General features: G+C 45.2%; 1 protein-coding gene across 1 annotated transcript; it reads right to left on the bottom strand.

Moving 5' to 3' along the window:
- Positions 1-2,434: 2,434 nt before the first annotated feature.
- Positions 2,435-12,040, bottom strand: RACK1 (receptor for activated C kinase 1). Its single transcript, XM_081183462.1, has 8 exons — positions 11,814-12,040; positions 9,722-9,893; positions 8,703-8,850; positions 7,706-7,801; positions 6,939-7,049; positions 4,974-5,114; positions 3,900-4,010; positions 2,435-2,580 (listed from the first exon to the last, which is right to left on the bottom strand). The coding sequence occupies exons 1-8, from the start codon at positions 11,920-11,922 to the stop codon at positions 2,515-2,517; spliced, it is 954 nt and encodes a 317-aa protein (XP_081039588.1). The 5' UTR covers positions 11,923-12,040; the 3' UTR covers positions 2,435-2,514.
- Positions 12,041-19,199: the final 7,159 nt, after the last annotated feature.

Below are 19,199 nucleotides of genomic sequence, written 5' to 3'. Positions count from 1 at the left end.
GCTTTCTTAGTTTGTGTTTGGTCTCGGCAGTGTTCAAAATCAAAAGACAGGATGATTTTTTACATAAGGCAACATGATACGGACCATTTTATATCAGTATGTCATAATCCCAAAGCATGGACTTTGTTTCACTGCAGCTCTGCATTGAATTAATGGTTGCATTGGGTTTTCTGCCACAACTCTGAAGATCTCTTGACAAGTTAGGGTCTCAACCAGCAGTTACTATCAGTGGGAATTTGGGATGTTCCACCCATGTGTGTCCTAACTTAACACTAAACCTCATTTGCTGTTGACCCTCTTTGGCAGGGGTCAGCAAACGTTTCCAGCAGGGGGCCAGTCCACTGTCCCTCAGAACTTGTGGGGGGCAGAACTTGTGGGGGGGGAATGAATTCCTATGCCCCACAAATAACCCAGAGGTGCATTTTAAATAAAAGCCCACATTCTACTCATGTCAAAACACCAGGCAGGCTCCACAAATAACCCAGAGATGCATTTTAAATCAAAAGACACATTCTACTCATGTAAAAACACGCTGATTCCCAGACCGTTCGCAGGCCGGATTTAGAAGGCGATTGAAAGCCCACAGGCCTTAGTTTGCCTACCCATGCTCTTTGGAAACACACTGGGTGTTTTTTAGCAGCAGGGGGAATAAATCACTGAGCTTCCCTGCAGTCTTCCCAAACTCCTTTAACAGTTTTCCTTTATTCTGATTTCTTGCTTCTGATATATTTAAAGGAGGTTGCTTTGGGGTTTTTTTGTTTTTAAACATACTGGGCAGTAATATACTTCCTTTTTGCAAAGGAAGCTCTCTTATCCTGCATAAGCTGCACATACCAGCATCCGCTTGGGGTTCCAGTTTCCTGATCGCTGCAGAAACCTGAGCTCATTCAAAATAACCTCCAATTTGACTCAATGGAGTCTCCCTTGGAAACCAACTTTTTCTAAGCAACACTACTTTCACAATGTCTATATGCAGTCTCTGTGAAGGTAAAATTGAAATCATAGGTTTCTCTTTCACTTGCCTGTGACCTTTTTCTTAAGTCTCAAAACCACCACCGGTACTCTAAATCATAGGCGCCAGGGTGGGTGGGGGGTTAGCTATTATGCGCCTTTCCCTAAATTGCTTCTGTCCTGGTATTTGCATCCGGTGATCTTATGATGCATTTGTCACCAGTTTTTGAATAGTGGACCCAGTATGAGCATCATACCCTTCCTTTTAAGATTTTTATGTCCAGGGAAAACTGTATTCATGTTCTTTAAGACCCATACAATCCAGCTTCCCTGTCCGTTTAACGCAGTACATAAGCAGCTGGGTTTGAACAGGGCTTTTGTAACAAGATTTTTTTTTAAAAAAAACCCCAAACCATGCAAGTTGTCTTGAGTTGCATGGGCTTTCAAAGTTTAGAATCTCTTATCCAAGACAGGCATGTTGACGTTCGACAGCTGTTACCTTCACAGCAAAGGTAGGTGACCTTTTTCAGTCTGAGGGCGAAATGAACGTGTGGCCAACGTTGGTATACATGCACAACAACACATGCAGCCTCCCTATACATACACACAAAGCAGACCTGCAGTCAGGCAGGAAGACAGGTCTTACCAAGTCCTCCCCAGTGGTTGGGCTGTAGGGTGGGGAACAGAGTGGATAAAAATCAATGATTTATATATATTTTTAAATCGGATTTTTAAAATAAAATGCTTTTGGAGGAAAAATCTTTCTAAAGATAGTTTTCTATTTAAGTTACATTATAGTCCAAAGGCTATTCATCAGGAAATGATTTGTTTTAGTTTTTCATGTGTGCTAAAACTCAGTCTGGTTTTTTTTTTTTTTTAATTGTTTAACCACACCAGTTAACAAACATGGATACATATGCTATGTTTAAATTGTTAAGGAAATGATTATTTTTCTACTTCCAATAAAGTTCTGCAAATATAAACAGTCAACTTATTAAACCTCACAATAATTTCATAATTATCTGTATGTATTTCCAATAGTTTAACCAAATCAGTAATGTTTGATGTGACTGTAAATACTCTGAAAATTTATTATTCCAAAAATGAAGTCTTTCTGTAAAAAAATGATTTAAATCAAGTCTTACTACTGATTTAAATTGTGATTTAAATCCACCCTGGTGGGGAATATGCTGCTTTTTACTCTTCCTCTCTGAAGAGCTCTGTAGAGCATTTTATCACCCCATCTCAGCACTGAGATTTGCAGGGATCTTTGGTCTACTCCTTGCAGTTTCTGGGTTGCCCCTGGTGCACAGGTTTATCATTCCTGATCTAAAGGGACAAGGTGCTTTATTTATTCCTGGTTGAAGCGATGGCAGCTTCCATCAGCCGAGTGGGTTGGGAGAGAAAGCTTGTAGAAAACAGGTAAGTGAATAGCGATTCTCAGGTATATCTGGGGGGGGGGGAGAGAAGCAGGACACAGTGATAACGTTCAGCACAAAAAGTTTTATTGTTTCTGTTTTGTACATAATTATAATTCTGTGCCTTGTGGTCAACTGCACTCTCTCATCTGGTCCCGATGGTGACCTGCCAGACCCGAACAAGGTTATCCGTGTAGCCGGCAAACAGAGTCTGATGGAACAGAGAGGGAGAAACAGCGTTAGGAAGCGACTGGGCGACAGCTTTTTGACAAGGGAGCAACAATCACTTTGCATGAACCAACTGTTGGATAGAAAGTCAATGGGAGACTTTGCTGAGAAGCCAGGTTCCTCAGGATGCAGCAGAAAGGGATGGGGTAGAGGCAGGGCTACCCCACATTGGCACAGCAATTTCTGGGACCTCCTCTAGACAGCTGTTCACTAGATGCACATGTAACCAAGATCATTTTACCAATCGCATTCTCCTTTAGTGTCCTATCTTTTTAGGTAGTTCCTGCCCCCAGGCTTACAGAGTCTTCCTTAGTGATCTGCAAGCTGCTCTGACAGTTGCTTAGGGCTGAATAGTAGGGTAAAAATGCCTTGAATGAATGAACAAACAGCAGATTGTGACAAACCCAATGTGTTCACTTTTTATTCTATTGGAGGATGAGAAGTATCCAGCCCACAGGAAGACCAGAAGGGATAAAATTTGATCACTTTCTGCTCTGTAAGTGGAGAGGGGGAAACTCGCTCCTGAATATTCCCGCCTTGCAAGGTCAGCTGTCATTCCCTCAAACTCCACAACTTGTGTACTTTAATCAGGCAGTGCCTAATGTCCCTGGGGCAGAATAAGGGAAGACAGCCACCAAAAGCCTGGCTGCAGGGCCATTCCCCTCATCTTCACATCTTAAGACAATACACTGTTTATCTGTCAGTTCAAATAATGGGCAGTCTTCTTGGGCAGTGTATCTGTATTTTATACATAACAAACTTGACTGGGAAAAAACTTTTTTAAAACTCAAGACGAGTGTCCGTGTCAAATTTTTAGGAGCCCAGGAAACCAGGATTAGCTGCAGCACTGCTAAAACCTCTTTCCTTGGTTGCCCTTCAAGTGCTGATCAGGAGAAACGGTCAGCTGCAGTTGGGGTGAAAAGTTCTGGTTCCTCAAGAAAACCCACATGCCACAAGCCCTGTATGGCAAAGGTGGAAGCTCAGAAATGCAGGCTTTAACAAATCCCGCTTTCCCAGTTCTTCCCTGGCTGGAGGAGGCAACAGCTCTTTTTAACTTCCTGCACGGCCCTCGGCATCTTGCACAGCCTGCTGCGAAATGCTGTTTTATAGCAACACGGACTACTGATTTTAATCTCCTGAATACAGATTTTAGCTGAAGGAGTGATATTTTTAATGTAAATAAGTTTATAGGGGATTTTTAATTACATCCGCTTCTTTATGTGGTTGTGGCATTTGTTGTTGTTAGCTTTGCTGTCTGGTCTTTGACCGCAAAGAAGATTGATTGCACAGCCCGGTTCTTACCTGTCCGTCAGCAGACCAGGCCAATGAGGTGCACTGGGGTGGCTCCGCCTTGCTGCTGGTGCTGATCACTTCCTGCTTGAGCTCATCCACAATGATCTTGCCTTCCAGGTCCTGATGTTAAGAAAGCAGGGGTTAGATGGTCAAATGGGAGTTGCAGACTTCGAGGCTGAACGTTTTGTTCAATTTCCACCTGCTATTTGCATGCTGTATGTAGTTTGGGCAACAGGCTCAGAAACAGCCTCTGGTTTTCCACACGGAAGCAAAATCAGACGGCATAGTGTGTTTCATCACAGCACGTCAGTCCCCTCGCTCTCAAGCCTGAAATCACCACTCACAATGCATTCCCTTGCATTGCCACTGGTAGCTGTTGCTGCTTCTCTGCTTCACAGAATTGTAGAGTTGGGTGGGCCCTAACAGTCATCTGAATATCATCACTGCTACTATCTGCAACTACCAGTTCTCTTACCAGAGAGGCTACTTCTTCTTAAGTAAGAATGTCTGTCTCCTCTACCACCGTGGCAGTTCAGATTTTAACTTGGAATAAAAGTATGCAAACACATTCAGCCACAATTAGATTTGCATCTTCTGTTCAAAAATGAGAAGGCTGGGTGTTGCAGTTGCAGGGAGCAGGAGGCATCCAGGCAACTGAATCTTCTGCACACTGACATTAAGAGAAAGGCCCCTTGCTCTTTAGACGGCAGAATGAGAAAACCACATTTAGCCTTGAAACAGTAATTATCTGCCAGAGAAAGGCACATTCCGCAGCCCATACAAATTAATTTGTGTACAATACTTTGCATAACTTAAGTTTGTTTTTACCATATAAGGAGCTATGCCAGCCTGACCCCTGAACATCCTGCTCTGGCCTGCTGAGATCTCAGAAGCTCAAACTATAAATTCAAGGAACTTCAGCTGCAGGAACCTAACATGACTCTCCCAGGACTGCCAAGGAAGAAATGTCAAGGGAACAGCAACTTAATTCTGACAAGGAAAACAAGACCTAGGCTGGGAGAAGAGTTAATCTCCTCCCTTCTTCCCAAACCTTCAACAGCCAACATCAAGCTCTGAACTTACCCATATCTTGATGCTGGGTCCAGTGGCTGCACACAGCCAGTAGCGGTTGGGGCTGAAGCATAAGGCGTTGATGATGTCTCCACCATCCAGGGTGTACAGGTGCTTGCCTTCGTTCAAGTCCCACAGCATAGCCTGCCCGTCCTGCGGTGGAAGAAAGCAGACGTTAGATTTAAAGCCCCCAAGTCCAGAATGGTTTTGCAATGGAAAAGGGCAATAGGCTGCGAATCTTAATGCGTCCGAGTCTCCCCATTCCTCCCAGCACCTACTCAAGGCCCCTAAAAAATCTGAGGCATTTAACTTATTAATTCATGCACCCCCTGTCCCTCAAACAGAAATTGTCAAGGGCGGGGGGGGGGGGGGACATTTCTCCAAAGCAACAGATCTCCCACCCAATGTTTGACAGCTCAGAAACAGCCTCTGAGTATCAGCATGGTAGTAAGTCAGATGGCATGTATGTTTCATCACAGCACAGTCAGGATTCTCTGACTAGATCTCTACAGGATGGTAAAGTGCTAAATGTCACTAAGCAGGCAAGAGCACTGAGCTAGGCAGAAGAAAAGGGGGCAGCAGTTTATAGGGGATCTTGCTCACATACTCCGTTTAAAAGCATGATTTCATGTAGATCAAGCATCCCGGAAACCCCCCCCCCCATGAGACCTCCTCCTTCCTTGAAGGTTTCAAAGCAGAGGATGGTTGAAGCTTCTGGCATTGCAGGGGGGTTGGACTAGATAACCCTTGAGATCCCTCCCAACTCTACAATTCTAAATTAGCCTGCAAAGCTTCCTCTGCTCCTAGATTGCTTTTAATTAGGAAGTTATTTCTGCAGTCTATTCTGAGGATATCTCCACAATACAAACTCCAGAACTGTTTTTAACGCTACACTCCCTATGTTATCAGCAGAAGGGACAGTGTTCCTTGGGCTGGGAAAAAGCCCCCCCTGATCGATACTTAGAAGAGCTGAGGAAGCTGTGCCTTGTTTCTGTAACCGCCACCTGTTACGCAGAGACACCCATTTCCTCACCACAAAGAGGACCATGTTTAGCATATAAATGGCAGTGGCAATTGTGGCCTGGGGAGAATCCAGAGGACCATATTTGGCCCCCAAGCCATCGATTCAGGGAAAGGGCATAGCCCAGTGGTACAGCACCTGCTCTCATGCAGAAGCTCCTAGGCTCAGTCCCCAGTCCTCAGTACCATTGCATGAAGAGCTGCTGCCACTCAGCATATATGACACTGAGCGAGACAGACCAACGGTCTGACTCTGTCTAAGGCAGCTTCCTGTATTGCTGTCGTTGTAGCTGTGCAGGTAAGAAAGACGGACCCTCAGCTCTAACTCCCCTCTGTCCGCAATTAGAAGGCTGGTGAAGAGGAATCCTGGATTTCCTTACTGGAAATAGAAGAGGGCTTCCCCCTCCCTCCATGACAAGCATGGCTATGCCCATAGCAGACTAGTAACTTATTTTTACAAGTCTAGGTTAGATGCTTCTAGCGAGAACACGACACCCATGAGCTAACTCCCCCTAAGTACCTTGAGCTAAGCAACCTCTGGTTCACAGTGACTGCCCATGCTTCCTTCTGTCTCCCTCCCTCCCTAATAAACAACACACTTGGCCAATTTATAGTGGCTGGCTTCCCAATTTACCAGATAAGCAGAAGTGTAGAGAAAGATGAAAAGTAGTTCCTCTCCACCCCCTCTGGTTTATTATTTATTAACAAGTAAATAGTTACACTGCTTTGTATTAAAAGTATCTAAAGCAACGTATAACGCAGAATTTATAAAATGCAATGAATAAATCAATACAAAACCATACTTCATGAATTCATACACAATCCAATTTGATGGTTGTGTGTGGAGGTAACATGACTTACTGGGCAAAGTTTGTCTGAACAAGAAAGCTTTAGGCACATGGCTATACCTTTGCACAGGTTCAACCTCTTGAGCGGAGGCTTGCCACAGAGACTTACCTTGCCACCTGAAGCACACAGGGAGCCGTCAGGCGAGACTGTCACTGTGTTCAAGTAGCCAGTGTGCCCAATGTGGTTGGTCTTCAGCTTGCAGTTAGCTAAGTTCCACACCTGCAAGATGGGGAGAGTACAAATTCAAAACTGATTTGCTGATGCTGTTAATCTCAAGGTGAGCTCTTGCCGTGTGATCAAATTCCTGATCCAGTGATTGTTGAAAAGTGTCTCACCCACTGCCTAACAAAACTGGTGCCTGTCTAATAGAAGTATAACTGAACATCCGATACATAATAAAACATGGCTGTTTGATGCATGCCTATTTAGTGAAAAGAGCAGTCAACCAATATATCTCCTCTCTTTGCAAGACTGACTAAGCAGAATTCTACTCCTGCTCCAATCGGGGCACCAACAAAGAGACTGTATTACTCATTGAGTCACCTATGCTAAGAGGACAAGAGAACACCCGACTGTTTATAAGCTGCTGCAAATCTGATGGACCCCGTGGCCCCAATTCTCCCTCCAATCCCCCCTCCCGCACCTCCACAACTCATTGGCTTGGCTTCAGGACTTTTGCTTTGCTAGTTGAGTAGAGAGGTGGTGAGATTCCAGCACACCCCAAAGTCCTGCCCCTCCTTACCAGAAGATCTGAAGGGCTGGTTCCAGATTATCAAAAGAGAGGACAGGAAAGAGAATGCTTGTGCATTATTTAGACACTTCCAGGGGGAGGCCCTAGACAGAGATTTGAGGATTAAGGCTGATACTCGACTCACCTTCACGAGTTTGTCCCAGCCACAGGACACAATGATGGGGTTGCTGCTGTTGGGGGAGAAGCGCACACAGGACACCCACTCTGAGTGGCTCTCGTCCTGAGTGGAGAAAAAAGAAGGTATGACAGCTCTTAGTAAAAGCTGATAACAGGATGTTACAGAGAAACAACCATTCTGAAAATTAATATTTAAGCACGTGTCACCTCCTAGTTCTAACTCCTTATCAATAAGGAAAACTGAGCACATCTAACTGCATTTGCACATGTATTCCCCATTCCCTCCATCCTTCCCTGCCTTCTGTTGTCTCCACATCCTGTCAAAATTTATAGCTTGTAAGCTCCTTGGGGCACAGACTTCTCCTTTTTTTCTCCCTTTATGAACTGCTATAAAGTGTCATGAGCATTGACAGAGCTTAACATTTGAGCAATTAAAGCCCTTAACAACTTGGGATCAGGGTACACAAGAGATCTCCTCACCCAATATATATCCTGGGCTGGCAACTGTGCTCTGCAGAAGGGGCACTGCTAAGAGGACTGCCTGCCCCACTAGGGTGCTTAGTTTGTACTAGAAATCAGGCTCTTAAGTGTTGCAGCTCCAGCCCCCTAGAAGGTTGAGGAGAGACTGGAAGGGTAGGATCAAAATGTTACTTCTATGTAAAACGCAGAGTATGCTCTCAGACCCAAGAAGGATCCAACCCATCCTTTCTCCACAAACATGAATTGAGACGTGCAAGTTTTCCCTTTTTTGAGCACCTGCAGCAACTGTCTGGATGAACAGCCACTAAAGGCACATCAAGGCTTTTGTAGATTTGGTGCTTCATTTAAATGATATCACGGTGTTGCTTTTAAAATACTGTTTATTGTGTTTGATTTATTTTACATTTGTGACCCATACAGAGGACACAGTTGATTGGGTGATGTAGATTTTAAAAATCTAAAACAAAGGGAGGTGAACTTTAGTGGTATTCAATGCCCAGATCTGGGAGGGAGGAGAGACTCACCTGTACAGTGTACTTGCAGACTCCCAGAGTGTTCCAGAGCTTGATGGTTTTGTCCCTGGAACCTGAGACGATCTGGCGGTTGTCAGAAGAGAAAGCCACACTCAGCACATCCTTGGTGTGGCCCACAAAACGCCGGGTGGTGGTGCCTCTGAAAGGGAGGTGTCATTTCATTACAAACCCAGTGCAACACAGGAAAGAAAAAGCCCCTCAGACCAAATCTCGTTTTTCCCTGCCTTGCCATGCTACTTCCTGTAACCCTCTTCCCCTGCAAAGACCCTTCCCTTCTGGCCTTGAGCTCCTCCTAGGGCCCATAAGTTTAATTTTCAAAGAGGATCTCCTGCTTCAATGGAACTTTTCCTGGAGACGAGACTGGACCACGTCCCTCACTCCAATTTCAGTAGCCAATGAGTCCTAAAGAGAGAGAAGCAGAGCTTCTCCTGCCACCTTGTGCAGCTCTCATAGGGTGAGCAACTAACAAACCAGCAACAAGAGGTTTTCCCTTTGATCTACACTGAACCGAGTCCATAACCCTCCCCAAACTTTGGGAAATGAAAGGAGCATGAAGGATCTGAGAATTTCTTAGTACCCTCACTGTGGAACATGACAAGGGCAACCTGAAATGTCCTGTATGGGGAAATGTGGAATTCCAAAAACCCGCCAGAAACAGATGTCTCCTTCCAACTGATTTCCCCTTCCCCTCGCCTTTCCAATAAAACAGAAAGCTTCCATTTTCTCAGTCTCTCTTGTAGTGTCCCATCATAATTGCAGGACGTATCATCAAACCCCAGTGGAGTCTGTAGATATTGTGTCAGATCTAATCATCGGGACAGGAGGAAGCAAGCACAAAACCCTGATCCCAAAGCAACCAGTGATAAAAACAGGAAACCGTACTTAGGAATAAAAACCTAGAAGAAAGTGGGAAACCACGGGAGAACTTGGCAGAGTGAAACATATAATCAGTCTGCTGAGGACAATCCTTTTCAATCAACACAGACCCTGTTTCCCCAATCTACACTCACGTGGTAAGATCCCAGAGGCGCAGGGTGCCGTCCCATGAGCCAGAGAGGGCAAACTGCCCATCTGAGGAGATAACCACATCGCTGACAAAGTGGGAGTGGCCCCGAAGGGCTCTCTGGGGGATCCCGTAGTTGGTTTCATCCCGAGTCAGCTTCCACATGATGATCGTCTTGTCTGCAAGAGGAAAAAGATAGCAAATGGTTCTTCCACAGATTTTCTCAAATCTGAGATAGATATTACTTGAGGGGCGGGAGGCATCTCATTCCTTTACTACTCATTCCCTGAAGCAGGCTGCTGCACTCCACTGTGACCAAGTTCCTAGTGAGGGAGTAAAGTCATGCCTGGACTGTACCACTTCAGACTGGAGGTGGGGACTTGCCTAGTTGAATGTGCCACCTTGCCAAACACTTTCCAGCACACAGAAAGCTAGCATTTCAGGGAGTTGGCTAGGTTAGAATACTTCTCCCCAACATCTAGTTTTCCATGTGAAGGGAAGTGTATGGCTGGAGGAGCACTCAAGTTATACCAGCCCCCACTTGCATTCTGAAGTGTTACAATACTCTGCTTTACCATCTCAGTGAGGAGCGGACTAGCCAAGGCTTCCTGCAAACTCTTAACATGCCCTCATGTGAAACCACACAAAAAATTCTCCAATTCCCTTGGAGAGAAAAGTCCTCTCAAACCAGAGACTGCCTTCAAATACACACAATTATGACCCAGCTTTTACAGCTTCACCAGAAATTAACTGTAGGTCTCAGCATCTAGATCCAAATACGAGGTATCCTTTGTCACACCCCAGTACTACCCCCTTTTAGTCATCCACCTGTGCACTAATATCACAGAGAAAGCTATCCTCAATTGCTCACCAGAGCTGTGGACTCCTCCGGCTTCAGCAGTTGCTATAAAAGTTAGTACTGGCTCACATCACCAAATAGGTTGCTTGCTCCTTCTCTGGCATAATCGAGGCTCAGAAAGGAACCACCCTATGAACCATGTGCTAAGGATGTAATGCGTGGTATAGCAGTTAGAGCAGAGGATGTCTATGAGGTGCCAACCAACAGGGATCATGGGAGTTGTAGTCCAACACCTGGAGAGCACCACTTTGGCTTACCGCCTCCCCCCCCCCCCGGGTTACCATGTCAGACTAGGACCAGAGAGACCTCAGGGTTCATTCAAATCCCCACTAAGCAACAAAGCTCCCAGGGCCAGTGGCAAAATTGCTTAGCCTCACCTGCCTTACAAGATATGACACTAAGCTGGATGCCACACACATCAACTTGAGTGTATTGGGAGTAAAGATGGGGTATAAATTAACAATACAGAAATTAAAGCCGGAAATCAATCCCTCCTAAGCTGGAGGTGCTAATTAATGGAGGAAATTCACTGCCCTTCCCCTCTAACCCACAAGTATGAATGACCAGCTGTAGAGCCCCATTGTTCCTGAATTGCAGGCTTGCTCCTGGCCACTTTTGGTTGGCTTCGAAGGCCAACCAAAGAGAACAGATCCTCTCCTGCCCCATCATAATTGCAGGACATGTCTTCAGACCTCATGAAGATCAGCAGACAAATGTCAAATTTAATCATCAGGGCTGGGAAGAAAGAGAAGCAGGTGGGCCTTACTACATACACCTCATTTTCTGCCTCAATCTGCTGAGACAGCTTAAGTCAGTACAGCATGACGCTCTTAAATCTCAGGGTTGTGGGTTCGAGCCCCACATTGGACAAAAGATTATTGCATTGCAGGGGGTTGAACTAGATGACCCTCATGGTCCCTTCCCGCTCACATGATTCTGTGGCTGACCGCTTGCTATTCATTTGGTTTTCTATCCTCTTACCTTAACCCCCCCAAAAAAAACCCCTTGGGGCGTGGGAGCCTCCCCAAACCCTCACCCTGTCTAGCACGTGATTGTCTCTCTCCTCATGCCCCATTCCCTATTACACGTAGATGGGGCTGCATGGTCGCGTCCTTCACGCGACAACTGGGCGTTTCTCTCCCCCCCCCGCATCACACGGTGGTCTCTCCCATCCCGTTCCACGCTTCCCTCCCCCCGTCCCCCGCGCGAGTTGGTCTTTCCCGGCCCGGCCCTCCGTTACCGCGTGAGGCGGAGAGGATCATGTCCGGGAACTGAGGGGTGGTGGCGATCTGGGTCACCCATCCGTTGTGGCCCTTCAGGGTGCCACGCAGGGTCATCTGCTCCGTCATGACGGCGGCTGAGAAGGCTCGAGCTCCCGCGGCAGGCGGAGGATGGAGGCGGATTCACCGGCGGCCCTTAGCCCGGACCTGCCAGCTCGCTGAGGCCCAGGGAGAGAAAGGAAGCGGCGGCCTCTTCCGGAAGCGGAAATAGCCTCTCGCGGCGCCCTCTCGCGGCGCCGGCGCCGACGTACAGCAACATGGCGGCCCCCACGTCAACCGTACGAACGACCCGACGGAGCGCCTTGCGCTGGGCCGCGCTTCCTCAGCCTCGCGGAGGCAAATTGCGACGCGCAATGCTGCGAATCCATAAGCACGAAACGCGGCGGCACGCTCCGTAGAAAAGACTCTTTGCCGCAGCCGCTTCCCCACCAGCAGCCAACATGGCGGCGCCCTGGCGTTTCACCTCTCGCGATATCTTGCGACGAGACTCCTCCGTCCGCGCGTGCGGCGTGAGCATGGTGGTCTCCTGGAGGGGGTCGCTAATGGGCAGATCTGCTCGTGTGAGACTCATTCCGAGCCCTTCGTTGCTCAGTGAACTGATCCATCTCCAACTGATTTGGGGCCGGCGGTTCTTCCTTGATATGCCGCCTTTCTGCCAAGGCGGGTTACCAGAATATTAATAATAATATTTTATTATTTATACCCCGCCCATCTGGCTGGGTTGTCCCAGTCGCTCTGAGTGGCTTCCAACACAAACGTGCGGTACAAAATTGCGGCACTAGTTCTCTTCCTCTCTTAGGTACGCGCAGATCTTTTTTTCCCGAGGAGGGTTACATGGATCTGTTGCATCAAGCAGACTCCTGGACCAAGAAAATAATTACGGTGCCATTAGCTGCAGTCAAAACTGACTAAACCAGAAATAGTACCTCGAGTTAAGAATTTTGCTTCAGGATGAGGACAGAAATTGTGCAGGGGCACAGCAGCAGGAGGCCCCATTAGCTAAAGTGGTGCTTCAGGTTAAGAACAGTTTCAGGTTAAGAACGGACCTCCAGAACGAATTAAGTTCTTAACCCGAGGTACCACTGTAGTTGTTTTTCCTAACTAGTTATAGGACTAAATAGCCCGACAGCCCCTTCTCTGTGGCTGGTATGAAAACAGGGCAATCAATAAAAATATTCTCTTTTTTTAAATCAGATGGACAAGTGGAGAGAGGGAAGGATCCATCCTTCTGTTGCTCTCACTGCCATCCTCCCCACTGTGTTTCCGTGCTGGCTGTAGACTTGAGGGCAAAATCAATCTACTAGTCCCCTGCCAACTCCTTCATTCTCCTGCGTGAAAATCCATGTTGCATACGGCAACCAGGCACGTTGCTAAATACAAGGCTAGTTTAGCATTCCCAGGAGATCCATTAGAATCATAATCCTAATCCCACAGAAGTCTTAGGAAGATGACATTCATTTCCATGATAAATGCCTTGATGTACTACAGCCATCACCAACTTTGTACTCTCCAGATGGTTTTGGACCCTTAACTATTGAGAGCTGCAGTCCAAAACATCTGGAATCAGAGTTGGAATGGTCCATGAGGATCATCTAGTCCAGCCCCCTGCAATGTAGGAATTTTTCGCCCAACGTGGGGCTCAAAACCCACAACCATGGGATTAAGTGTCTCATGCTCAAACCGACTGAGCTATCCAGCTGGAGCACCAGGTTTGTGAAAGCTGATGTCGTTGGCATCCAGATATCTCAAGAAGCAATGGAGTGTGCCTTTGGGGGTGAAGTCAAATGGCTACACAAGCAGCACCAAAGTGACCTTTCCAGGGTGCAAGCCTGAACAGTGTGTATGGAGGTTCTGGGCTGCCCAGATGACAAGACCCCCCCAGTGGCGTAGCGTGGGGGTGCAGGGGGGCCGGCCGCACCGGGCGCAACATCTGGGGGTTAGGGTTAGGGGGCGCAAATCCACGGGTTAGGGGGCGCAAATTACTTGCCTTGCCCCGGGTGCTGACAACCCACGCTACGCCACTGGACCCCCCTCCCCTTGCTGATGTGGTCCAAAGGAAACCACAGCAATATGTTTGGCACCAGCTTGGCTGCAGGAGTTGCTGGAAGGAGGGGTACAAGATGCCACCCAACCATCTTAAGGACTCCACTCCAGATTTGTTTTGGGTTTACTCCTTAGCTTTTTCTTCTCCTGAAAATATCCTGCAAGGCAGTGGAGGTTTAGCACCAGAGTTTTCCTTCTCCTAGACGGGCAGCCTTCCCAGGTTGATGAGCCCCATATCTGCTCCTCATGTCTCTGTACAGGGTGTGCAGAAACCGCCTTCTTGACCATTGGACCCACTTAATATCCTTTAATGATGGAATCATAGCTCCTTCTTTCAAAGCTAGATACAACAGCCGGTTGACACCCTTCTCCCCCTTCTTTTCCACCCTTTCCCCAATTGCTAACTTGCGTTTGCTGATTTTTCCATGAAATATTGGTGACGGGGATTTAATGGTTATACCCTGTTTTTCTATTAAAACCACCCTCATCGCAGCCTATAGTGAAAAGCAACAGAAATGCAATGTAAAAATGTTGAAATCACATATTCAATATACAGTGGTACCTCGGGTTAAGTACTTAATTCATTCCAGAGGTCCGTACTTAACCTGAAACTGTTCTTAACCTGAAGCACCACTTTAGCTAATGGGACCTCCTGCTGCTGCCGCGCAGCCAGAGCACAATTTCTGTTCTCATCCTGAAGCGAAGTTCTTAACCTGAAGCACTATTTCTGGTTTAGCGGAGTCTGTAACCTGAAGTGTATGTAACCTGAAGCGTATGTAACCCGAGGTACCACTGTAATATCAAGGACAGCAGTAATATTTTCCGGTTGTTAAGTCTCCCGTTGCTTGGTCCCTGCTCCTGCCCACCTAGCAGTTTGAAAGCACGTCAAAGTGCAAGTATGCCGACGGGAAGGTAAATGGCATTTCCGTGCGCTGCTCTGGTTCGCCAGAAGCAGCTTAGTCATGCTGGCCACATGACCCGGAAGCTGCACGCCGGCTCCCTCGGCCAATAAAGTGAGATGAGCGCCACAACCCTAGAGACGTCCATGACTGGACCTAACGGTCAGGGGTCCCTTTACCTTTACCCTTAAGTCTCTTGCTACCCTCCTGTACAGAAGAGTTTTGGGGATCTGTCTCAGATTTCCCAAAGGATCATCACTCCACAGTGTTGTTTTCCCTTTGGCAACCGGCTGGAGGTTATGACCAGAACCAATACACAGTCCCTGTTCTTGAGAACCTAAATGCTCTACATTTTTGCACACAAATCTATGCATGTTGCTGCTGTAGATGCTGTTGAGCTGCTGTGAGAATAAACTCTGCCTGCAATCCTTGTACACTCAGTAAGTTCAATTTATAGCCTGAAGGTCTTAGCAGTGGCAGTAATTACAGGCAATAACTCCCACTGAGACTAGAGTGACTCAGACCCAAGAATGATGTGTCAGCAGATTCCTTTTGACTGCCATGGCTTTCATACCAGTCATACTTTCCCAATCAGCCACAGTAGCTCAGAGAAGGCATACAGCTGGGTTTCTGTAGTGTAGTGGTTATCACGTTCGCCTCACACGCGAAAGGTCCCCGGTTCGAAACCGGGCAGAAACAGCCTGACATACATTTTTTGCCTTTACATTAATAGAGACTGCAGATCAAAACTTCAATTGAAGTTGATAAGTTAAAAAAAGTCTGTTTTATCTCCCATTGGTATTTATTTGTAGATTCATTAACCAACAAAATAAGTCTGTTTTGTTTCAAAGTAGGACTTTGTGCTGATACTTAGAAATGAAATGCTTGCGGTTTGCAAGCCCATTAAATTTTGGAGAAGTTCAGCGAAAACTGAATAAAGTGCGTGACTTAATTTTTTAAAATTTTTATTAAAAAGACACATAAAATCATACAAACTATAACCTGTAGGTTTATTGCTTGTTCACAATCAAGTTTGAATATTATATCCAGTCTGGCAGGTATGTCTGATCACTCATTGTTTCAGACATCCATATTCTACCAGTACTATTCATATTTTGTAAGTCCCATTTACTCAATGAAGATAAAACTTCATTGAAATCAATAGGATTTACTTCAGAGTAGTTGTAGAGGACTGTGCTGGAAGGCTGCAATCTTATGCACACTTACCTGGGAGCAAGGTCCACTGGATACATGGGGTGTGTGTGTGTTTTCTGCATGTTATTCATTAAACTCTGGTCTAGAATGGGGATGGGGAATATGGGATTCTCCAGATGTTGCTGGACAACCCCCCCCCCCCAATTTCATTTATGAATCAGTAGCTTCAGCTTCTGGGTCACCCTGAAGGGCAGCCCTGCATGCAGCACATTGCAGTAATCCAGTCTGGAGATTTCCAGTGCATTGACAACAATAGTCAGACTATCCCTGTTCAGAAACAGCCATAGCTGTCTTACCTACCCAAACTGGTAAAAGATAGCCATTGAGGCCACCTTGCAATAAAGATGGGTCGGGTGAAACCCCAGACTACAACTTTCTTCAATTCCTCAATGTTGGCCATGATGGTTGGGGCTGATGGGGATCTATTTTATTTTATTAGATTTGTATGCCACCCTTAATCATAAGATTTCAGGGCGGTTCACAGAATAAAATATAGGATAAACAAGTAAATGTTGGAAGGCCCAAAAAACTTTGAAGGACTATTTTGAAATAAATTTAAACACCATGGTGGAAAGAAGAGTAATCTGGGATGCAAGCAAAGCTGTAATGAGGGGGTTTCTGATACAACAGAACACCATAAAGAAAAGAGCACAGAATGAGAAAAAGGACAAGATTTTGGAGAAAATTAGGGAAGGTGAGAAAAAGCTAAGATCGAAACCGAAGTCACAGGAGATTCTGAGAGAAATTAAACTTTATCAAGCACAATATTCAAAATTGATAAATCAGGAAGTTGAATGAAAAATCAAACAAATGAAACAAAGGACTTTTGAATCGGCAAACAAATGTGGAAAACTGCTAGCTTGGCAGTTGAAAAAGAGACAAAAATTGAATACGGTTACCAACCTAGAGATTGAAGGGAGAAACATTCAGAATCCGGTGGAGATTAGAAAGTGCTTCCAGAGATACTTTAAACAACTTTATACTCAAGGGCCGCAAAATGAGATAGAGATAGAGCAATTTTTGAAAAGGAATGGTCTACCAAAATTGTCTCAAGAAAACAGAACAACTCTGAATTACAAAATAACACAACAAGAGATTGAAGGTGCCATTCAGAATATGCAATTGGGCAAATCTCCAGGGCCCAAGCTTTCATCACATTGATACCTAAATTAGAAACTGAAAAGACACAACTTAAGAACTACCGTCCCATCTCTCTCCTGAATGTGGATTACAAAATTTTTGCAGATATTTTGGCAAGTAGACTTAAAAAAGTGTTAAAGGAAGTAATTCATAAAGACCAGGCAGGTTTTCTCCCAGGCAGACATTTGTTCGACAACACTAGAAACAACATTATTGACATTTTGGAACTTTTACAAACGAACATTAATACAAAAGCAGTGTTGATTTTTATAGATGCGGAGAAGGCCTTTGACAACATTTCTTGGAAGTTTATGAAGAAAAATCTTGAAGGGATGGGAGTGGGACGGGGGTTTGAAAATGGCATAGAGGCAATCTATTCAGAACAAAAAGCTAAATTAATAGTTAATGTGGTGACAGAAGAGTTCAAGATTGAGAAAGGAACACGACAAGGTTGTCCTATTTCCCCTTTGCTATTTATTTCGGTCCTGGAGGTGCTCCTAAATATGATTAGAGGGGACCGGTTGGTTGAAGGGATTCAGGTCGGAGCCAAACAGTACAAACTTAAAGCCTTCGCAGATGATTTGGTTTTGACATTGCAAGAGCCAGAATCTAGTACGAAAAGAGCTTTAGAATTGATTCATGAGTTTGGTCGGGTGGCGGGTTTTAAATTAAACAAGCAAAAGACAAAGGTTTTGGAAAAAAATTTGACAACTGAGGAATCAGAAAGGTTTCAGAAAGAGACAGACCTAAAAGTTGTTAAGAAGGTGAAATACCTAGGGGTTAATATGACTGCCAAAAATTTGAATTTATTCAAGGACAATTATGAAAAGTGTTGGACAGAAATTTAAAAGGATTTAGAAAGTTGGTCAAGATTAAAACTTTCCTTGTTGGGCCGAATTGCTGCGATAAAGATGAATGTATTGCCAAGAATGTTGTTTCTGTTTCAGACCCTACAGATTGTGGACAGAGTGGAATGTTTTACAAAGTGGCAGAGAGATATTTCTAAATTTGTCTGGCAGGGCAAAAAGCCCCGAATAAAATTTAAAATACTAACTGATGCTAAGGAGAGAGGGGGGTTTGCCCTGCCAGATTTGAGGTTGTATTATGAATCTGCAGCTTTCTGCTGGCTGAAAGATTGGTTTCTTCTTGAGAACACTGATGTCCTAGATCTGGAAGGGTTTAACAATGCTTTTGGATGGCATGCATACTTGTGGTACGACAAGGTAAAAATCCATAAGGCTTTCAAGAACCATATTGTCAGGAAGGCGGTGTTTAATGTCTGGACAAAATACAAAGACTTACTAGAAAACAAGACCCCAAGGTGGCTGTCACCAATGGAAGCTAAGGCTCAGAAAAGACTCAATATGGAGGCCAATTGGCTGAAATATTGGGAGTTATTAGAGAAAGAAGGAGATACTTGGAGACTGCAAAGTTTTGAGAAATTAAAGGATAAAGTGCGAGATCGGTTACATTATGCTCAGATTAAGGAGGTTTTTAAGGCAGATAAAAAAGTAGGTTTCCAGGTGGAAAAATCGAAATTAGAAACAGAACTGTTAGAACCTAAGGCCAAGGTACTTTCAAAAATGTATAACTTGCTGTTGAAATGGAATACGCAGGATGAAACTGTCAAATCAGCTATGATAAAATGGGCACAGGATATTGGGCATAACATTATGTTTGCTGACTGAGAAAAGTTATGGACCACCGGAGTGAGGTTCACGGCATGTAATGCCTTGAAAGAAAATATTATGAAAATGATATATAGGTGGTACATGACCCCAGTCAAGCTGGCAAAAATATATCACTTGTCTGATAACAAATGCTGGAAATGTAAGGAAACTGAAGGAACATTCTTTCACCTCTGGTGGACGTGCCCGAGGGTTAAGGCTTTCTGGGAAATGATCTACAATGAGTTAAAAAAGGTATTTAAGTATACCTTCCTTAAGAAACCAGAGGCCTTCCTTCTGGGCATTGTCGGCCAAGGGGTGTTAAAGAAAGACAAAACTTTTTTTATGTATGCGACAACAGCAGCAAGAATACTTATTGCAA

The sequence above is a fragment of the Podarcis bocagei genome, assembly GCF_964188305.1.
Source record: "Podarcis bocagei genome assembly, chromosome: 2".
NCBI classification, from domain to species: domain Eukaryota; kingdom Metazoa; phylum Chordata; class Lepidosauria; order Squamata; family Lacertidae; genus Podarcis; species Podarcis bocagei.
The sequence above is the reverse complement of the archived record's forward strand: the minus strand, read 5'-3'. Positions and strand labels throughout refer to the sequence as shown.